This window comes from Labrus bergylta, chromosome 20 (genome assembly GCF_963930695.1).
Source record: "Labrus bergylta chromosome 20, fLabBer1.1, whole genome shotgun sequence".
NCBI classification, from domain to species: Eukaryota; Metazoa; Chordata; class Actinopteri; order Labriformes; family Labridae; genus Labrus; species Labrus bergylta.
Window position 1 is genome coordinate 6,256,311 of NC_089214.1, and position 24,072 is coordinate 6,280,382.

Here is a 24,072-nt window from a genome sequence, read left to right on the forward strand (position 1 = left end):
CTTCCATTATTCCTAGTTTTTATTTGTTCAATTTCAATCTTAAAATGCTCCGTCAGTTCCTTGTGAATTTGCTGCAATACTGATTTGCACATGTCAAAGTAAACACGGGCCTAAGTGTTTGACAGCTGAGGCTTTCAGCTGATGTGACTGATATATTGCTCTATTAATATGCCAGTTTCCATCTTATTGGCTCAGAAGATGGAGAAACTTCACAGGCTCATCAGAAAACCTCTTCACGCTTTAGCTATGACTTTTACTAAAGGCCACTTTCAATAAATGTCAGGCTGCAAACATTGGTAAACAGTTTTAGCTCTGATCAAATTCCAGAGGGCTGATATACACGGTGAGGCTTCTATGTCTGTAGGATTACAAGGGTTCCACTTCGGAAATGGCACATTAAACAAATGGATCATTTCCCACTAGTGACGAGAGTATTTATTCCCACCACTGCGGAGGCCTGCCCTTTTACTTCCCAACGTTGAGCCCCTCCTCCACCCCATCCCATCCCATCACAGATCAAGATTCGTTTCACTTCACTTAAAGAGTGCAGCTCTGCAAGGAAAGCTGTACACTTAAAAACTCTGAGAAGACATTCTTCAAAAGGAAAGATCTGTAGGAGTGAAGATCCATAGGATTTTAAATATTAAGATTATATGAGAGTTGTTAGCGTTTGATGTGCACCTGTGATCCAGCATTGGGATTAGTTGTGCATTTTCCTTTGGTTCAAAAGAAGTGCTAACAGCACTCACTTAAAGAAAACAGAAGACTGCGATATTAATACTGAGTTATGCCTTGGCAAGTGAATATACTGTGATATACAATGGAAACCTACATTTATGCAGCAGTTATATAAAGAAGTCCAAATAAATATTATACCATTCAGGTAATATTGGATATTGCTATGGCAATCAGGTATATTAAATTTCAATTCAATAAAATGCCTGAAGAAATCACAACTATAAAAAGACAGAGAAATGAAAATGTACATTGTACATTCAATGAACATTTCATAATAATGAACTGGTCTTAAAAAACACACTGGATCACTTCAAAATTATAGAAATCTTTGGTTGTCTTACATTGATGAGGCATTTTCATTTATTTGACAGGAAGCCCTTTGAGCATTCACACAAAGGCAATGAGACTTTGAAATGTTTAATTATTTTATCATCATTAATGGCAGCTAACTGTTAGAGCAGACACATTTGAAGGTTACAGTGCAGGGTTTCATTTAGCTGGTACAAGTTTGGCTTGTCAGTATAAGTTTGAAGTTTAACTAAGAGGAAACAGTTTGATGAAGCCTTGAACCTTCCTAGAAATGGTATTGCAGAGGTATACAAGTAATGATTGAAATGTTGTGTTAGTTAGGATGGGATAATATTTCTTACTTCGATGTTAACATTTTCAAATGTGGAGGCAATAAAAGTGATTGAGTCCAAGACAAAACCTGCCAATTGGAACAATGAAGTTTACGAAATTGTATCATATCATATCATATTTAAGATTTATTTTTGGTCTTTTTGTGCCTTAATTGGAGAGACTGGACATCACTAAGAGAGATAAGGAAATGGCGTGCGGAAAAAGAGCCACGGGTCAGATTCGAATCCAGGACATCCACTTTGAGAACTATAGCCTCTGTACATGGGGCACCCGAACCAACCCCTTGGCCACTGGCGCCCCACATTATATCTTTTTGTATTTTTTGCATATTTTATTGTATACTTTCATATCCTTTAAATTTATTTTTATCAACATTTTCAGAATGTTTTTTTTTTTTTCATTTATTGAGGTCATTCATTGTATCCTTTATTTAGGCTATTTGTGTCCTTCAAAAATGGGCAAAAGAAATCGAGATTTTAGTCTAGTAGTTCAAATTTCCAATATAATGATTGCTTTCATTAGTCTGAAGGACAGATTTTTGGAAGAAAAATGTTTTTTAGGCCTCTTCTTTTTTCCCCACTAAGACAGAGTAAACATTTTAGTGGAAACTAGAAGGAGAGAGAGATGAGAGAACCACCTGTTTGCAACTTTGTGGCCAATGTCCCAAACCCCTGGGCCAACAGGATGCCAACCAAAGAGACAGACTTTGTCTGTTAGAGTCATAAAAGGTGAGGTAGCATCACTGTCCAGTTCTTGAAATTGTGTGATTTATTGTTAAGTGATAATGTCTTTATAGTTCTCCTGATCCACATCTCCAATATTTGGATTGTTTGTTGTCCTTGTCGGTCATCTTCATCCATGTATTGTTGGTGACAAGCACCCTGGAAGAGATTATTGATGTCACTGTCATCAGGCGGTCACCTCAGAGTGCTCCGAGCGATGAGCACTCTTCACTGAACAGGTTTTTAATCAAAATAATGTGTGTCAAACACCATCGAAAAACCCCGTTTGCCGTGAAGAGCTCGAGAATGTGAAAAACAAGAGTAAACAAACATCAGGCAATTATGCCTCCCAGAGCATTCAGAAATTATATGAATGACATGAAAGCGATGTTTATCAAAATCCCCAAAGGAAACAAAAGAAATAGTGGTGGTGGTGAAGAAAATGTATGTGATTATTGTATTTATCGTCCCTTATTTCCAGTTAACACTTTATAGTATTCAGTGTTTTCTTTCAGGACAGAAACATTTCATTTCTTTTCGCACACAAGCCAATGTGTGTTTTGTTTGATTTTTCACAGTTCTGTTAAATTGCAAAGATAAACCTGCTGGATATCTGTTGACTGTGTTTTCAATGCCTAGATCAGTATTGTTTGATGATAATAGTGGCGCAATGGGGCCCAAAAGGGTGGGTGTAGAAAGGGGGAGTGAGTTACTTTCTGGATCTATGACCATTCCCTTGTGTTTACAAGAACAATTGTCCAGAGTCAAAGTTAATTTGTGATAAACAAAGATGATGATATCTTTGCAGAGTCATACTTCAAATGATTTGTACGTTTAGTTTTGCTGAAGCTTTGAGTTCGAGATAGACCTTTAACTTGGTTTGGTGTAATGGTGCTCTAAGCTAAATACCAACATCAGAAAATGCTTACAATGGTAGTGCTGACAGGCTGATGTTTAGTTGTTATAAGTGTCTTTCTGTTAGCATTAGAGTTTTCTAAAGGCAAGTTTGCACCAAACACAACTTGTGGGTGATGGCTACTTTCCAATGAGTTAGGTCCTGCTTGGGGTATCTGGCTGTTAAAAGGACATTTCCCTTCCCACTGTTGTGAGGTGTCTGTTGGGGGAAAATATGGCCCTGTTAAAAACTGATCAACGGATTGAATTGGTTGAATGAATTCAGACTGAATGCATGACTTTCAGGTCAAAAACTAGGTTTGCTTTGTAGGACAATTTGACATTTTGACGTTATCATAACACTTGTGAACTGTACCAAATGTGATAGGCAATCCATTTAATAATTGTTTAAAGATTTCGATCATAGCCATAAAAAACGACATCCGCTGGGAACCATGAATGTCAAAACTAAATTTTTGCTTATCCAAATGAAGGTTGTAACCTGCTGTTGGGAGAAACATTAGGAGGGAGGGTAAAGTCAGTAAGTTTATCTTTTGGGACCATGAATATCTAAACCCTTTGATCTCATCTCTGATAACCCAGTCAAAGCACAGAGCAACCACACAAGTGATCTCATTGACCCTTAATCCTCCATGATTATCAATCAATTGATGAAGCCCCTGAAATGACCAGAAAATTGACCAGCAGACCCAGGTTGTTACTGAATATCCCCAAAATAACGAGGTCTGTTAAGTTGGAGTAGGTTTATTGTCATGTTTGCACAAAAAGTAGTGAATTCCACTTTATGGTACAGTAGAAATGTTTCCTCATTTTAGCCTCCAGCTTGAACAAACTGCCAGAGCCTTTTTTCTCATGACAGCCAATGGGGAGTGGCTGCGAGACAGATGGAAAGCAGCCACTTTGGAAAAGCCTGTCATTTTAGTTGGCAGAATGGAGCACTTTATAAAGTTGTAGAACATTTTAACTTTACAGACGCGACCACACAAAGTGGACTTTTTGTGAGCTGACTAATGATAGGAAAGAGGCTTAACTTTACACAGCTGGCACAATATAATGGCTATAGAACTGGCTATTGAGTCTGCAGCTCCTGAACACCTTTTGACTCATCTGCAAAATGTGTGAAAGAAAATGTACTCCATAGAAAACCAGGACAAACTGAGGCTAACCTCACTCCGTCACATTTCTGATGTGACCATCACAGTTGTCCCTGCTTTTAAAAATGCAATTATAAATCATTCACATACAATGCACCATTAGCACTATGAAGGAGCAATGCCATTTTGACCTGGATGAACATCCTTGTTCTCTAATATGATTTCTGCCTTTCTTGCTGGAATTTGATCAGATTGCACAAACCTTCAGTATCTTAAGCTTTAGCTCAAAGGGAACCGATAAAGAGGCCATTCAAAGTGATCCACAATGGAGAGTAGAAGAGTGAGATGGGTCTCTATAGCAGTCACGTAAGAATCGAATGTAAATTTTTGTTACAGGCAGGCACAGAGAGAGACACACGCTGAAGTTCTCCACTAGTTGGTAGACTTACAAACAAGACTTGACACAGCTCGTTACTGACACACTGCATGTTTATTGTATGCATGGGCGCTAAGACATTCTTCACAGGTCGCTGCAGACATACTTGGTGAAAGGAAAAACAAATATAAAACCAAAGAGTCCAAACTTGAGGCAAAGAAGCGTGCAGTCCCGACATGAACCTTGACTTGATCTGACTGAGCACAGTCTGGTTATGTCAGTATGCCAACCTGTAGTTACCATGATACCCTGAAGAAAGGGTTCACACACAGGCGTTCATGACAATACATACTTAAGTTTGTCTGTTAATTTCTTTCAAAACTCTCAACAGGACTTTTTCTCCTTCACCTATTATTTACCAACTGGAAAGCATAGACTGTATACAAGAAAGCAACGCACCCTCAGTGACATCCAGTGTTGTAAGCAAGTCACAAAAGCTTGAGTCCAAAATGGGCCCTGAGACCTTGTTGAAGTCTTAGCTGCTTAAGAAAAGTCAGAGAAATACCACATGACCTAACCGAATATTGTGGACCCATTAGTTGAGCGATATTATAGGCTGTTGTTGTGATGTTACCGTTAGCTAGCTGTTATTAACAGTAAACTTATCAATAGCACAAGTAACTTTTGCATCTTACTTTTCTGAGTGCATCCTGGACAGATGTCTGTTAAAGTCTGAGGTTGTCCCCATTCATTTTCTTTGCAATGGTTCAATTAATTACGCATCAAGGATCTTTCACTGTTCTTTCTTTCATTTTCTGTAAAATACTTAAAAGGCAAGCGCACGATTGTTGGTGCCTCTTTAGGCATCCTGACTGGAACTGCTGCTGCATAAGACTGTATGTGAACGCCTATTTAGGTGAACAAACATGCAAGTCCTTGCTTGAAACTGAACCAATTATGATCTTATACAATAAAAAAGTCATTATAGATAAATAGGTCTGATTCCTCCTCTCCATCCTCTGAATGCAGTAAATGCTCAAGACCAAGACTAATTCCAAGTCATCAGTTCTCGAGTCCAAGGTCAGTCACAAATCCTAAAAATCGTGGCTGGAGGCTTAGCTCTGGACCCAAGTACTACAACACTGCTGATATCATCCATTAGTTTTTGATCAGTCATTTTAAAGCCTGAAGTCTGGCACTGTGGTCGCACTCTTGCTTCTTTGAACCATAACTGACAATATGTGGACAACAAGGTGGTATAAGCATTGTTCATCTTTTTCTTGGCTGTTAGGTTGCAATGGCTGCGATTTGTCAGTCACAGGTTGACTTGGTCTAAAGTCTTTTTATTTTGGTGATATTGGCCTGCTCTTAACGGGAGTGTGATCAGTGAAGAACATTTTAAACTAGAGATGGAAACCCAGAAACTGAGACATGATACAAACGTTCCTTACATCACACATTATTCCATTACATTTCTATCCCCCTTATTTCTTATTTTGGGTATGATGACTATGATGTAATTATTTTTCTCTATTGCACTACATGCCTTTGAGTGCAGCCAGCCTTCAGTCCATATGAACCTGTCACAAACATAATATTTAAATCCTGAGTCCTCCACAATGGCTGAATTTTTTTCATTTTAAATTCATTTCAAATACAAATAAAACCTGTCAGTAAGGGTACCAATTAAATGTATTATTCTGGTACATCTGAAGGCAGATCAATTAAACATCATAATACATTCATACTCAGCTCTACAATTGATATAAGAAGGAGAGCGTTTTTGTACAATGTGTCAAACTAATAATTACATTTCAGTGACCTAGGACCATTGTCACTGGGAGTTTTACAGAACGGCTGGGCTTTATTGAATTCAGTGTGTTGTTACTCTGAATGATTCAGAGTTGGATCTGGGGACCAGAGGTTCAGAACAGTATGTCAGGCGATATTTATAGCCCACTCAAGCCTTCTATAAGGTGCTTTATGCCCTGTACGTGATCCTAGCAGAAGAACCAACCCTTCTTAGTCACTTGTTTCTATAGATTTGTCATTGTATTAATATCATTCCTTTAGCAATGTCACCTAAAAAAAAATCTCCATTTTTAAAAGAGCTTACTTTACATTTTAGATCCATCAGTTCTTGCAGAAAACAGCAGTTTATACCTATGTTACATGAAGCTTAATCACAAGCCCATTGGTTGATCTAACTGTCAATCACTATATCAGCAGTCTTGGTTCTTATATATCGACCCTTACATTAACCCATGTTGATCTGTTTGAGAACCATTTATGTATAAACTGTCTTTATTATGCCTTACATTATTCTAAAACGTTGATTTTCAGCAAGTCTTTACCAGAACTTTCTGTTTCATTTCCTGATTTCCTGTGAACCTTATTCTTCACGCACACTGTATACTCAAACACATTTAAATCACACTGAAATGACAAACTGACTGTGGAAGAGAGAGATCAGATTTTAAAATTTGACCTCAGCAGGATGATTGGTTGAGAGAGGTTTTGGCAGAATCTGATTGGATTATTACTTAAATCTTCATGTATATTCTGTATAATTTGATTGAAACTACACACATTCAATACATCATCTTCAAACAGCTCAGGTTATACTGAAACATAAAAAGACCAAAAAATGCATTTTTGAAGCTTAAAAAAAAAAAGGAAACTAATTGCAATGCATTTTTTTTCTTCTTGTTGTCCAGTGTTTGTCGACATTTTTCACCTGCAGACTAATGGACTCACATCTCACAGAGTAGCATGCAACGACAGTTTCCTTCTATGTACGCCACTTGATATGGAAATGCAGTTTCCTGCACTCTCTTCAAGCTTTTTTATTTATTTAGATTGTTACATCAATAGACTGTCAGTTCTCCTGTACTCACTTGCACACAAAAAAAACCCCACAGTCGTCACACGATAGCATCTAAAGAGCCTTTTTTGTGACAAAAGCGCTTTGATTCCCTCACCCGTAATACTTTGAAAGGGTTGCCTATTCCCGTCTTCTATTTATTCGCATCTCTGTGGGCACCTGAACGCCACACACAGAGACACAAAATAAATAAAAAAAAAAAAAAAATGAAAGCTTGTCCTGATTGCTTGCTTGATTACTTTCATTGATGTGGATGACAAATCTGCATTGTGGCAAGGTCTGTGAACCAGAAAAGGCAGCGGGGGCAGCGGACTGAAAGGCCTGGAAGCACTGCTGCAGGTCTTACATTAACATGTGTGTGTCAAGGGCCAATTATAACACAAACACGTTGGGCTTCAGTAAACTACAGACCTTTTGTCACATTGAAAATGTATTTAAAATGTCATATTGGGCCGAGAGTGAGCAGCTTTATTTGATACACGCAGCATCTCTAGCTAGTGTCAGCTGTGCATGTATCCACCTGTACATACAGTAGATTAATATTGGGCTGGTTTGAGAAACTGATTCAACTGTCTGCAGTTCTGCTGAACCTCATTCATTGACATTAGATATCATATTTCTCTATTTACATTTGATCTTAAAGGACAAATATCAAATATTTTCCGCCTCGAGGAATTCTTAAGCCCCGTTTCCACCGAGCGTTTCGGTTCAGTTCAGTTCAGTTCGGTACGCTCATTTATCTAAAGGTTGAAGCTAGACACACTGCAGCCAGTTGATTGGTCGAAAGAATCTTCACTTCCGGTGCGGCAGAGGTAATAAAGGATGAACAAAAAACACTCCATGTTTAAATATCCTGTGGATTTGGAGAGGCTGATTTTGTATTGTTGCGACTATTGTCAGCGCATTTGTTGAATTTGTTGGGTGTCTACACCTGTAGAAACACAAGCAAGATCAGGGTTTCATATGTGTTTCATGTTAGCTCCTTAAATTATGAAGTGGTTTGACAATATTCAGTTATCAATACATTGTCAGTCATGCCATCTTATGAATATAAGTTGACGACCTGTCATCATGAATACACTGGGCATCCATAAAAAGCTCAGTGTGTGGATGGATTCATGTAAAAAGTAGAATGATGAGTTCAAAAATCAGATGAACAGGTGGAAAACTTGTATTTCTTTGTAAAATCCAGTGTCGTTTTTCTTCTCCCTCACACGGAAACAAAGACACTATCTGTGGTTCGACTGAGCCAGCAGGAGCAGATAGGAGCTGCGGCTGTCTGATGGAGACAAAGTGTCTAAATGGTAGCCGGGATTCTGAAAATCATTCCTGACTTTGATTGAATGCCGATTCCCTTATGTGAACAGTCTCTATGTTGGAGAGAGAGAGAGAGAGCAGTGAACCTTGCCTTACCCCGCTGAAACCTGCCTTTCTGCATTTCCACGTTTATCCTCGACATAAAAACATCTCTCTCTCTGCTCGCTTCCTAACCTGCCGACGAGCCATCAGTCATCTATTAGTGTTGGTTTAACAGCGTATTAAACTGCCGTTTCCACTCTCTTTATATCAGATTACTCCGGACATGAGATTGAATTCTTGCTTATTTACTCTCGTTCTATAAATCACAAAAAAAGTGTTTTGCTTTGTGATCTTTCAAGTGACAACTCAACTTGTATTTTATCTGCTGCCACAGCCAGAGTGACTGTCTGCAGTGTAACTATTTCTTTAATCTTTAACTGACAGTGAAGCTGCTTTCATTTCTTACACCTGCACAGTTACAATGAGAAGTCATGGACTTGAAATGCTTTCAACATAAATTAAGATTCGTAAAGAGTTTTAACTGATTTCACATGAAAAAAAAAGATACCATTGAGAGACAGTTTTAGTTCAGTAACGCTGTATCATGTGTTTTTAAAGTCACACCTTTTACAGTTTGACTCTTTTTAAGATAATTTAAACAAACTGTGGGGGGTGGGGGGGGGGGACACCTGTCCAGAAACAGGACAGGTGATGGGGTCGGGGGTTGGGAATCGGGGAGAGAGAGGTATTGGGGAATTGAATGCGATAAAGGAGCCACTGGTGGGATTAGAACCATTGAGGACTAGCCTCTGCACATGGGCCGCAAACTAATAAGCCGCCAAATAAATCGACTGGTCGTGCACATTTCTAACAAAATGATTGCTTTTAACCCCAACCCTAAACCCAAAGATCCAGGGTAGAGAATTTATGAAGTGCAAAAACTCTTGGACTAGTTTTAACCACAGACCTTACTTTAGTCTTACAACCAAAACCCGTAAAAAAAATGTGTAAATATAATTAAAGCAGAGCAGGAGGCTACACTCATCTGTGATGGCAGGATCCTTGAAAACCTGTTCACAATCACACACACACACACACACACACCTCAGTTTCTTAAAGCTAAAAGAGAGAACATCTCCTGCGCCAGCATCAGAAATCTGTCTGCTTGAGGATGTTGTAAATAACTGAAAGTTACTGAGAAAACAAATGAGTCACAACAGAATACAGCTGCTAAAACACACACACATCTTTTTGTTGGAGGGAAGAAATGTCTCCGTTTCACTAAATCTCTTCAATTGCCTCACAAGCTGCAAATAGCTGTCTGTGCATGTGCCTGAATCTGCCTCATCTTGATAAGTCCATTTCATACATCCCTGATCGTAACACAAAAACACGTCATGCGATCTGGGATTGTTTTTTCTATTCAAGCACATGCATTCTGTATATATAGTGTGACTGATTGAACTTGTGAATAATTCTGAAGTGTTTCAATCAGGCAACCCACACATCCTGTTTAAAGCTTTATGTAAAAAAAAAAAAAAAATACAAAAAAAATCAAGTACATGGAAAGAGGAGAATTAGAGTCATTTTGTAAATTGTAAATTTACAAAAAATGCAGATTGTTAATGAGGTGGAGACACTTGATGTCACCTAGCATGAAGGCTATTAAGGAGAATGACAAGGTTGCCTGAAAGAGCTGCATTAGGACGCTACTTGTGCTAGGTGCAGGGCGCCTCTGGCTAATGTTCGCTAGCGACAGCTGACCGGCAGATGTTAGCCAGCAGCAGTTGTGTATGCTATTTGCTTTTGCTCAACATCTGGAGTGTTTCTTAAATCCACTGATGCTCTTGGTGGTAGCTATGATCTGGTTTTAGATTGTCCTGGTTTTTGTTTTGTTTTTGTGCATACTTGAATGTCATTCTTAATCCTCAGAATAAACCCAGGAAATGCAACCTCTTTTTGCCATGATAAAAAGATTGTTTGTTGCGTCAGATATAGTAGCACGTATGCTAGAAAACAATCAAACACACAATCTTAACCCGACACTGCTACTTGAAAGAGAGGAGCAGTAATCAAACAATATAAAGCAATATGAAAACCTGAGAAGAAAAGAATGATATATTGAATCTAATGTCAATAAGGACAAGCCTATGTGTACGGATCCCATGTATATGCATTCCACTGTCATAGCTGACAGCCGCTCCATGGTGATTTCTACTTCTGCACCTCCCTTATTAAATAAAAGAGGGGCAGCTCTCTCTCTCTCTCTCTCTGAGCTCCATGGCTACTCACCAGAACACAGCCCAGGGAATGGATGAAAAGCCAAGCGTGTCAGTGACAGCTGCACTGAAGACCCTGTCTGCATTTTTAGCTCTTCTTTTTTTTTCATCCTTTTTTTTTTTGCAGAACGACCCCTTCTCTTTTCCTGCAATTTTCTTTCTTTATTATAAGCTTCATGTATGTTTAATTAAATGAGTCTGAAGTCCCTGCTGGCTTCACAAATCGCTTAGATTCACAGGTCATGATTAATGCTCAAGGTAATGTCATGGAGCATACGCACAGTGGGAAGGATAATGCCAGTGTATATGTGCAGGTTTCTTGTGCAACATCAAATTTCCAGCAGGAGTCGTGGTCTGCCGTCGTCAATGTTTCACATTTTATTTTTGGGTTGATTGTGAAACATGCTATACCGCCTTGCTCCCAGAGACCCCGTAAAAACCTGCCGTTCCAGTTGCAATGTGAAATATCTCCAGGGCGATTGTTGATGAAGGGCCCTTGAAGCTGGTTTGTTGCGCTGGATCCAGTGTTGCTCACAGGTTGCCTGTAGGTACGGACTTTTGTATCCACTTTGGAACGTGCACAGTTCATTGAATAGGAGAAATTGTACTCCCTTTCAGTGAGAAACACAAAGCTTGAGATGTGCATCTTGGGGTTTAAGGATTTTTATTTTTATTTATTTTTGTTTTATTTGAGGAATTCTATATTTTCCTACTGGCGTTTGTTTGAAAGAACCCAGCTAAATAGGCTCAAAGAGGAGCAGAACACACTCTCCAATGCGAGTTTCCATGAAGGATAAAGAGGCAGAATAAAACTCAAATGCTAAAACATTTTGAGAACAGTTTTACTGTAGTTTTAGTGATTTGACAAGCGTGTATCAGCGATTGATACAGAACCTTTTTATTTTTCCTTCTCCCTGGCTACAATGTAAACAAGCAAACACAAAGCTAACAGGCGGGTCCCTGGAGAACTGCCTGCATACAAAGCGATGATAAGTGTCAGCACTGATTTCAGAAGGGTTCGTGTTCAGATCCAAACCCCCTCCTTCACATTCCCTCAGTGTGTCTTTGAGCTGCGGCGCCGTGCCGCCTGCTGCTACGCTCACCTCCAGGGAGGCAAAGAGAAGAATTATAGAGGAGGAGGAGGAGGAGTTTTTTTTTTGCAAGTGAAGCAACTATGGCACTCTGTAAAAGTAATAAGAGTTGAAACTTCAAATAGCACCTGAAAATGAGCAGTGACGGTTTTAAAATGGGTTAGATTAATAGGAGAGGAAAGTATTTGACCAGGGTATACTTTTAATAAGCCCTGCCAAGCTATACATATTTTATGTAGTCCTTAATGTTGATGAGATTTAGAGATGGAGTATGTGCAGCTTTATACTGCCAGGCATAGGAAGAGAGGGTACCATCAGTTTATCCAAACTCATCCAGACTCGTGTTTTCCCTCCATTTTCTGCTCATATCTAGGAATACTCCATCCTTTCATGCGACATTTTCTCTTTTTGTAAACCCTCTATAGCATATAAGGACTTCATTATACTTGCTGCAGAGTGATGCTTCATACATGTTGGCGCTTTTACATCACTCAAGAATCATATCGTCTGGGGGAGTTTTTAGACTGAACTGAAGTATCGAAAGAAATAATCTGCAGCTGCTGTCTTTTAAAAAACTGTAGCTGTTCACTGACACTGTTTTACTTTGTGTGTCATGTGACCATAACTTCTGTTTATACAGTAAAGAAGAGCGGTAAGCCTAGCAGCCATATCGTGCTGCCCATTAACAGAGGATTTATTCCTCTTTGTAGCAGCCTTGGGTTCGAATCTGACCTCTGAGAGAAAAAATAAATGTGTCACCAAATTAGATCATTTTACGCATAACTACTTTCAAAATGAACAACCAACCCTGCCTTTAACTTAGGCAACGTATGTATTGTTTGAAGTATAATGATCAATGTAAATTATGAACCGGTCAAAGGCCACACCTCCCACGCTTTCTCACTCCCTGATGACTTCCATTTCACGTTCCTGCTTGACGTTGTGTGTTGTTTAGCTCGGTCTGCTTTGGTATAAAAGGTCAAAGTTGCTGTCTGCTCTAAACTCACAAGAAAATACTGTTACAAATAAACCTGAACATTTAAACCTATTAAAAAGCTTAAAGTACAGTGCAGCAGGTATGACATCATAAAGGTTGAACTTTCTCTCACCACTTCTGTCTCTGACCGACTTCCAGCATCCCCTGCTACCAGGGTAATGAAGCAAACAGTACACTGAAAAGACCAGAAAGTGAGCTTGACCTTTGACCCCTTCCTGCATGCTTTGTGGCCTTCAGCTTTGTCCTTCTTGTCCATGGCGTCCACCGGAAACAAAAGCGCCACGGCTGGCTTCCTCGAGATTAAATGTTGACTCTTTCCACCGCCGACAATTTAGCTCAAGTTTGCCTCGCAGACAGCAAGAGATGGTGAATAAACACGGCGAGCTCCATATGCATGCATGGGCTCGAGGACACAACAAATGCAATCATCGCGCCCTGAACGCTGCATCCATCAGCACGTTGATGGATTCCATTAATAAAAGACCTTTGGTGTTGTATCCTCTGTTCGGCGTGTACTCCTTCAGTGCCACCGATATAATATTGACCTAATCATTCTCCACCCCTGCAGCGCTGGCTCGTAACCTGAAATACCAATGTTATTTATCCCATAATGAGATGTTGACATTTACAGATAAATTGAAGGAAGAGTATCAACAGCAATCCTGTGTGAATACGTTGTAATTTAAAAAGAAACGGTGAGCAATGAACAACAGAGGGAGGGTAGCACTGTACATAAAGTAATTTAAAAAGCCCTGAACACAACGTGCACTGACTCATTTGGTCTGTTCTGACAACAACAAAAAAAATCCTAATAAGAGAGAATAATTAAATTACTCAAATATAATCTTCTGTATGGGCTGTTTCTGAACAGAAGCTGTACTTTTCTGTGTTTTCATGCTCGAGCAGGTGAAGTTAAAATATCCATAATCCAAAAAAAAGAGGCCTTGACAAAACCCTTGCTCGAGATGGGGAGCCTTTGCTCTGACTTTGTTTTTCATCAGCGATAGTTACCTGCTTAAAGCTCGGGATCACGCGGTGATGGGAAGGAACACAATGAAGACCCCCTGATCCCAAATGTCACAGAATCCAAGAGGAAGACGTGTCAGCGGGCTCATTGGAAGTCTTACTGAGGCTGTTGAGAAACAGCAGCAGCATCGGTGCGTGGGCTGCTGGAGTCATCTAAACTGAGGCGGAAGCTGTGTTTGCATCTCAAGCAGTGATTTAGCAGCGTTCCTGTTGAAGGTTAGGCATTGTCAACAGCTCTGTTTGTTTATTGAGGAACACAATCCTGGGATAGAAGAGATTTTGCACCCAGTATTTTTTTTCATTTTTACTCATGCAGTCTTTATATTTTGAGAGCTCCCTGCAAAAAGTCACACAACTGTTCTTTGCACTTTTGGCACACCGAGAAGAAAATTACATCTTTACTTTTTGTTTTATGTTTGCGTGTTAGTGAAGGAAAAATAAGTCAAATACATCCTCCTTATTGTATAAAATACAAACACATTAAAGCATCAATGAGGAATGACCATTTCTGTCAATCTTGCCAGCCCCTTTTCTGATCATTCCCAAAGTGATGGACGTAGTGTTCTCTCAAGCTTTCTTTTACTCTGCTAGTCCTTCACTTGCCGTGAAGCTTTGTCAGGAAAGATTTTAACAAAGGCTCCTTTAGTCCATGTGCGGCAAATTGCTTCATGTGATGCAGCCTGTGACGTTGCTGGTAAGCATAACAAAAAAACTCTGGCTGAAAGTCTAGTTTGATCAGTAGGTAGAGGTACATTAGTATAAAATAGAGACAGTTTCAAAAACGGCTCTCAGTGGGTCTAAGTATATTTAACTTTGGTTTGGTGAGTAATTCCCTCCACCAAAGATGTTAAGTATTTGATTCCTTTGTCTGTTTGTCAGCAGGATAACGGCCGGGTTTTAATGAAACTTGATGAAAGGCTGTAGTTCTAGCTAAGGAAGAAACCAATTAAATTATGGGCTAAATAGATGCAATTTAGGCATAAGCAATTTGACAGTATCTGGATCGTGCTCACTTTCCGAACAAGCAATAATATTAGAATATTGTGCCTGCAGGTTTGAATATTATAAAAGATTTGAACATTGGCCTTGGCGTGGGTCATCTCTTTCTGAATGCCCTCTCAATGTTTTTAAGGCAACTGCTTGCTTGATCATTTGTAGGCCGATTAATCAGCCGGCCGATAAAATCTGTTTGATAACAGCATTTGACTCAACTCAATAAATGTGTCTGTGTATATCTATATCGATTCGATCTAAAAAGATCTAAGAAAGATATCGGCAAATATATCTTTATCAAAAAATGTTTATCCCTAATATCGGTATCGGCCCCACAAATTCCATATCGGTCAGGCCCAGATCATTAGTAGCAACAAACCTGAAAATGAAATCAATCAAAAATGTTTTGTACTGTCATTTACCAGTGTGGAATCTGTGTTACAATTTTTAGCCGTCATTTCAGAGCATTTTTGTAACATTGCGTGGCATTTTCTTTCAGTTTCTTTCTATTTTTAGGGCCAATCTTCATATCATTAGATGGGAATGAACTGCATCCCCGGTTGCTTTATGCTAGTTCAGATCTTGTTTGTAAGATGTTCTTCCTGACCACATCTTAAATCCAAAGTGTTTATAGGTCTACCAAGTGACAGCTAATGTTGTTGGATTTTCATTGACATGAAGACATTGAGAGCACTTGCTCTTAAAGTAATTGCAGTTTTCCGTGTACACTTTTATCTTCAAATATGAAGAATCAGGGAAAAACATTCACTCAAGATATCCACTAAAAGCTTGCTCTACAGGCCGTACTGTTAATTGGGGGTTTTGTCGTGTTGGAGGTGATGGAGTAACGACAGAAATATGCACTCTGCTAAATGCTGACAGTTGAAAATGGTCCATCTGTCCATCTCTGAATGCCCACAATGGCCTTCCCCTAAGACATGTGGCTTTTTGTGATCACTCTGATGTTCGGCACATTGAAGGGGTTGACGACTATCAGACAGCTTCAAACTTCAAATAGGATTATTCAAGGTTGCGGTTACGAGCTTCAAGAGTTCTTTTTATAGAGCTGTTCAAGGTTTTTTTTTTTGTTTTTTTTGAGTCTTACTTTGAGGAGGGGTCTTAAAGTCATCTTTACACTCATGCATCGTTCTCCTGGGAATACATCTCTGCCATAAGTAGAAGGTTGTTGTAAGTGACTATAGAGGTTCAGACAGACTTGACTGACTTCTTTGTAGACCTGTGAATCTGTTTGTGGAACTTTCCTTACTCAAACAACAAACAACTCGATTTGGTGACACCAACCTGACCCTTATTATATTTAAAACTACTTTTAGAGAAGGGTGGTTTACATTGCTTTTATAAGGCCTGATCTCAAAGCTTGTCTGTTGGTCTAAGTTATTATCTAAGCCCTTGCTATTGGCAAAAAACTGTAGAACCCATTCCCCGCTAGTAGTGATTTTATACCTTTGAGTTTTTCTGTTAACGTCTACTTGCACCTCTCACGCTCAAGAGACAGTCCTTGGATAAGAGCTGTTTTGAGCCCAGATAGCATGTTTACCCTGTGTCCCATTTTGACCACATAGTTTGCAGTTTGGGTCCTCTCTCAGTCCCCATGTGTGCACGAGTGACAGAATAGGAAGGGTGTTGTACACAGAGTTTAGGAGGGAGGACATTTTGGAGGGGCTTCAGTCTCCACAGCTCTGCCCACGAGATCTAGCGCTAGGGAATTTTCTATCTTGTCCATGTGCCCTGGGATCCTTGTTCCAGTGCTCTAGCTATCCACATCTCCTCCTCCTGGCCAGTACCTCAACCTGGAGCATGTCTTCCCTGTTCCTTAGATCTGCATTTCCCCACTGCTGGAAGTGTGCAGAGCCAATACCTTGCCGCCCAGGGGTTACCTAGGATGTCTCAGTGTATTCCCATAATTTATTAGCCTCCTCAAACATCTAATGATATACTTCTTCAACTTGTTTCAGATCATCTTGACAATAGCATAAAACAAGAGTGCAGGTGCTATTACTTTATAATGTTAGCCAAAGATAGCAAGCAGACTTTTCCCATGGTCAATTTAAGACTGTATGTCTAATATTTCTAAATGATGTTAATCAAATAGGCCTACTGATATGTGAAAGGAGATTCATGCTAATAGTCAGTGTCTCTTTGGCAGACTCAGGACCCAAGCAGAGCTGGAGCTAATATTAGCTTAACGTTTAGCATTTATACCTGCTTAGCATGTTTCAAGGTTAGGATTCCTTCAGTGTACAGGGTCAGGTCATATATATATATATATATATATATATATATATATATATATCCATACAGGGTTAATAGCACACATTCATTTGATATAAAGACAATAATTCTTGTATCTGTTTTTCACACTTGTATCAAAGTCGTACACAGTAAATTTGAATACAGAAGTCCATTTCAATAACAGGAACAACAAAATGGTCTGGTATTCTGTTTGCTGATTCTTACTATGACACGTTGCAGTTGAAAATATTTGAACTTTAATATCCACATGTCATGTGATAGAGATAGGTCATTGAGGACTTTCACAAAAAACATCTATGTCAACCTTGTCATCTGTGCTTCTTTTCTTCATAAGGGCAGAAATGGATGAAAAGAAGCACAGCTTGAAAATTGGGTCTGGCTTTCACTTAACAAAGAATCCTCTTAGAGCTAGTCAAATGGCGGTAGGAATATTGGATTCTTCAGTACCCAGAGCAACACACCTGACGTCATCATCATTTGAGAGAAGACGGCAAACAAATAGTACAGGTCATCCACTTGGGCTGAAGTAGTTTGACATAAAGCATCCCTGTGCCGTGCATTAAAGCAAAAATATCAAAATAGGCCTACCTTTTAATGCAATGTCTCCAAATGAAAGAATGTAAGTAGAACTGGCAGATTCATCTGGAGCATCCTCGTACTTTCATGAAATCAAAACACTCTTTGATATACACGTAGTGTTTTGTATGTGAGATGAGCTGGTAATAGCTGGAGGTTTAGAATTGAAAATTGCAAGTTTGATCAATTAGTCAGCAAATCACAGCGACATTGCACTAAGTGCCACCATTTCAAATCCATGCAAATCACGAGGGGATTTTGTCACATGATTAATTCATGCATAAATGGCGCATGTTTTGATCTTTTGATCTGATTTCGGTTGTTTGTCCAATAAACACTGTGGATTTGCTTGTTTTGTATGTGTGTGTGCTGTATGTATCAGCAAAGGCATGATGGGGAAATGTGCATAATTTATGTTTCATATATTTGCATATTTTAGTGGTATGTCATATCAGATATTTAAATATTATATTAAATAACATGAAGAGCATTTAATATATCAAATCACAGCCACGTACAAATTTAAAATGAATCAGTTTTGCTTGTTATCTCTGAAAAGGAAATGTGAAGTATCAGCCTCACACGCTGAGTGAAAGACTCCTTTAAGCCCAAAGCCCTCAGGTTATTCTTTATTAAGTCTGACACTTAAATATTAACGTTTTTTCTTCTCTGTCTAACAGCTACATTCAGATGTGGACAAAGGAGACGGCAAGGTGAAATATGTGCTCTCTGGCGAGGGCGCCACCTCCATCTTCACCATTGATGAGAACACAGGAGACATCCACGCCACGAAGCGGCTTGATCGGGAGGCTCAACCCTACTACACCCTCCAAGCTCAAGCTGTAGACCGAATCACCAATATACCCGTCGAGCCCAGGTCTGAATTTGTGGTCAAGGTCCAGGACATCAATGATAATGAGCCAAAGTTTCTGGATGGACCGTACCTGGCAGGAGTACCCGAGATGTCACCCTTAGGTAAGCTTCCCCATTTGTCTTAGAGATAATCCCATAACAGTTCCTTTTGTTCTTTATTATATTTCTCCCCCCTGTTCCATCCTTTTCTCTCTAAATCTCACTTTAGCTTTGACTCACTCTCGCTCCAAAAATCTACATTTGATAATTTTCTACCTCAGTGAATTTGTCTTCATCTCTTTCAGTCTCTAGGTCATTTCAGGGATCAGGAAGTTTTTTTAATATTAATTTGGATCCAGCATGTTTGCTTTGAAGGACTCAACACCTGCTAATCACTAATTTAAACTACCCCGAGTTCTTGTACATCAGTGGAGGTCCAAGTTAAATCTCTTGGATGTTGGCAATCCTTAGTAAGAGCATGCTGATTTATTGGCTTCTTTATTACTTTACCCGCAAAAAACTATATGCTAATAAATAGCAGTGTGGACTTTGCTCCTCGTGATGTCCTTGAGCTTTTACATTCCTCGATTTCGTTTTTGAAAGCACGATGATGTTCAAAGATGCCCTTGGAAGTTTTAGACAAGGCCAGGCAATTTATCACTGAAGCACATTCATAAATTTAAAGACCTTCACTGAAACATCGAGAGAAAAACAAAACAGGCAAAAAAAAATCAAAGGAGCTGAAAATCAGGAGCCAAAAAACAGAATATAAAAATATCAAATTTTTCACCTTTTTTAAATTTAAAGTGACATATGAAAGCTTTATTCCAGGTGCAGTGCACAGTAACTGAAAGCTCTGCCGTGTTTTACATACTTTACTTTCTTTGCTTTGCATTGTTATGCTAATCTTTGCCATGTTAGCCCGCTAGTTAGCAGTTCAGACAAGGTCAGCTGAGGCTGATGGAAATGTCAAAAGTTAGAAGAGTACCAACATTATTATCATTCATTCTCTGGGGAACAGGAATGTCTGCACAAAAAGTCATAACAATCGATCCAAAAGTTTTTTAAGATATTCAGTCTGAAACTAAAACTTGTAAAGAAGTGATGAACTGCTAACACGGCGTACAAACATCTTACAGCTGGATTCATCTCAGCAATTACTGCAGATATTTCTTTTATCTGTCTGTTTTGAATACAGTCCTAGGGGAATCCGTAATGTCAGACCTCTGTCTGTTTTTGCTGCATGGTCAAGATTTCCTCCAAGGTTTTGAACGGGTCATGCTCACGCTCAAAATGCAAGTAAATGCAAATGAGCCACAACAACATCCGGAGGCTTTTTTTTTTTTTTTTTTTTTTCTTTGACTGAGAAGGTGTATGAGAAAGCAGCTAGAGCGAGACAGAGAGACATCCATATTGATAAGCCATGATCTATGTGACCTTTATATGAAACATAGCACTTAATATGATGTATATCAAAGCTGCTTTTGGTTATTTTCTTGCATTTTGTTTTTTCCCTTCTTTGTATTTTCCAGTTTAGCCTTAAAGCTACTGAAACCATACATTTTGGTCAACAAGAAATGGGTGGTGCTGTACTTTAAAAGCAGTCAATTTGCTATTTCATGGTGTTTTTAAGTCAGACTAAGCGTAGCGTAATGTGAAGTCTGATGTGCCTTAATTTGCATATTTATCAACTCACATATGCCAGCACAGACCTTAAGGCTCAGAAATGTTGATGAGTGACGCAAAACTGACTCAAGCAAAGTTAAGGTCTGAATCAGGCATGAGGGCCATGGGCATGTTTTCCATAAATTGGGCTCAGAGTTCATATTAGCTGGCACTTACTGGTACCTACTCTGCTGAAAATGTCTCTGAAAAATGTCGGACCCAGACAAATACATTTCTATCCATCCATTAAAAAGAGCAAACCATACATCCTCAACTTCCTCCAGCTCCTCCTAGGGGGATCTCCAGGCATCCCCAGGCATGCTGGGAGCTACTGCGTAATCATGAGAGAGCAATGACTGATGGATTGGAGACAGAAATGAATTTGGGTGTGAGCAGAAAGAAAACAATTATATGACCTATATATATTTATTTTTATAATACAAAGTAAAATGTTGAATATTACCATACATTTCTTTAAATAACTTTAATTTATGATTTTTTTTTGTAGATACAGGTATTTGGTACAGAAGGAGATGAACATTGCAGGCACTCCACAGTCTGAATAATAATCCATAAGCAGAATGGGACCTACCAATCAATCCTCTCAGAGTGTTGAAAAGATTAGAAGTAGATTATTGAGTGGACGGTCAGATTGTGAAGTGTCATCATGTTGAGAGAAAGAATCTTGGGAATTAAAGCTGAAAGAGAACAGTGCGAGGGAAGACAGGAAATTCAAAAGTGTCAGTAAGAATGGATGCTCATCGCTAGCTGGCTTGTTGACCTTTTGCCATAGCCTGTAACTGGCATAATAAGTCGTGGTTCTCAAGTGTTTTGTTGATAGCAAATTTAAAGTAAAATAGGAATAACTAAAAAAAAATACAATTTGTCTAGTTGTTGGGTCAGAGCTAGCACATGAGCAATTGTTCATTTGTGAGTGGAAGGTAGGAGCTCTGTTCAGCTAAACAGGGTTTAAGGACCCTTTAGCTTACAATAACAGATTTGTTTGGCCACTTGGGGGCAGCAGAAACAAGCTGTGAACAACAGTGAAATATAATCTAGTTCGTATATACAGCAGATATTGGCAGTCTATCGAATCAGACATATGTTGGTTTGATATACCTTCTTTTTTTAGCTCAGTTTTGGTCCCCACCAGGTCCTTACATTAATGAAAGGGTATTTAGCTGCTAAATGCTCAACCTTGTTCACAGCATTCCCAGGCACGCTGGAAGCTACTGTTTTATCACAAGGGAGCAACGACTGATAGCCTGGAGACAGAAACAAGCTGTGAACAACAGCGATGTATAATCTTGTTTGTATGTCCAGTAGGTATAGGCAGTTTATAGATTCTGGTGTATGTCGGTCCAATGCTAAATGTGCTATGTTCACCTATGTGCTAACAGTGTCCGTCAGGTAGGAACTTTAAATGTCACGGTTTCATTAGCATGTTGAATTGGAATCACTTCCTCAGACCAATAACAACAACGAGAAAGCTCTTCATATCAGCATCACCTCAGTAGCTCAAACATGCATCGCACCATAGGGATGGAAATGAGTGAATACAAAGGTGTTTATGGCTTTCATAACCCTCAAAGTCAAAATTAAAATGTTAGCAGGCCTACAGTTGTGGTGGGGCTCGTTCTAAGGGAAGCAGTGCTTTGCTTACTACACAGGCAAAGAGATCTCTGAAGGATTACACAGCTGACTGTCAACGGGGGGTACAGAGCTCAGGCTTAAGGAACCAGGGGATTAGAGTACAAGGGCTGGGAGTCTTGTGTTCAACCCGAGATAAGACAGCAACTCGGCATATCACCCACAGAGGAGGATGCGTCCACACCACGATCGCCTGGATGCAGGGTCACCCTCGCCACTTTATTTACTCAGCCGCCTCCTGTGAAGGTCTTCATCACGAGCTGAGAAAAGAACAGCAGAATAATGCGTCGCCTCTCTTTGTAAATATCTGCTCAAAGCAATTATCAATGCAGTAAAGAGCAGGGACGGGGCCAAGCACCTCTTGTCCTCAATAATTCCTTTATAGATGTCTTTAAATCATTAATGGTCACAGCTCAGCACCGTTGATTAATGGCTTCAATTTAGAGGAAATCATGAATTTAATTAATTAAAGTAATTAGGGGCAGGGCTCGTCCATACACATGGTGACCTTACGGCCCAGGGATCTCTAAAGGCTTTTGTCTTAATCAAGACGGGGATGTCAAATAAAAGACAAGAGAGCTTGAGGACAGTTGGAGGAGTGACAATCTCGTGGCTTGGCTCTTTCCTGCTGCTCAGCGAAGGGCCAAAGGAGCAGTTTGAGGGCTCATTACAAGCATAGAGAATGTAATGTCAACCCAAGGCCACAGCGCTTAAGAATTTACTGCTCACCAGCTCTATATCCAGCTGTCATTGTTCCTGTCTAATTCATGAGCCCAGATCAAGGATGGGATAGTCATTTCATTCTGGAGATGAAAAAGGTGTTCCGGTTTAGGGAAAGTCTATCCATGTTATTATTATTCTTTTTTATCACAGGCTGTATCATGCTGATTCCTTTTTGCATAGTGGGATTTAAATGTACACCCTAGGGCGTCTTTATTAGGCATCAGAACCATTGTTATAATCCAAGACTTTTGGTGACAGAGCCTTCGGTGCCTCAGCCCCCACTCTCTGGAACTCTCTCCCCCGCCGCAATCCGCAGTGCTGCATCTCTGGTCATTTTTAAAAAACCTCCTCAAACACCACCTGTTCACCAAAGCATTCAGCCTCATCTAACACTCCCCCCAGCTGATCACCCACTTCCTTTCTCCTTCGTTTGTTTGTCTACTGTTCTATCCTTTATCTTCTCTGCTTGTGTTTTTCTATTCATCTCTTGTTGGTTTCCCACCTTGAGAGAAAAGTTTCCTTCATCTTTCATCTAAATTTAGATGAGGCAAAATATATGACGCCTCAAACTTTATCCATAGATAATAAAAAGGCATTTGGGATCATTTCGACTGTTCATGTATTATTTGCCAGTAGTTTTAATAATCAAAATAAAATTGAATAAATAAGATCTGTTATATACCTGCAGATACAAGTTTGAATTAGGGTTAAATCTTTGTTAAACAAAATCTAATTCAAACCTTCCTCAATTGTGGATTACAATCACATTTAGAAACATCACAAATATGTATCTTAAGTACAGGTAAGAATACTTTTTTCTCAAAAAGAATCTAAAACTGTCAATATTCAAATTCTTAAACAAACTGAACTTTAATTGAAGTCATTTTGAAAGCAACATTTGTCTAAGAAAACAAAAACAAGCTGTAATTTGATAATGGAAAAGCTATGCAAAAATGTGAAATTGCAGTGAATGTATTTGCCTTTAAACTCGTCTCTTCTCTCAGGTGGTTTTTGCTGCTTGGCCCTTAAAAACCAGCAGTTATCGAACCATTTTCAAACAGAATAATCTAGGGGGCGCAGATGGCCTATAGTGGTAAGGTCGTGCACCATGTAATCCTCCAAACAGGCGGCCCGGGTTCAAATCAGACCTGCAGCTTCTTTCCCGCCTGTCATTCACCACTCTCTAACATAGCTGTTATGGCCATTCACAGTAGACACACTGAAATAATTTGTAACATTGACAAAATAACCATGTTGGAGCAAAAAAAGTCACACA

General features: G+C 39.4%; 1 protein-coding gene across 1 annotated transcript in view; it reads left to right on the top strand.

Annotated features, from left to right (window-relative positions):
• Nucleotides 1-24,072, top strand: part of cdh7a (cadherin 7a) — a 101,023-nt gene that overhangs the window by 25,645 nt on the left and 51,306 nt on the right. The window contains exon 3 of the mRNA XM_065948935.1: nt 18,587-18,881. Within this exon, the coding sequence (XP_065805007.1) occupies nt 18,587-18,881 (295 nt within the window). The remainder of the gene's footprint in view (nt 1-18,586; nt 18,882-24,072) is intronic.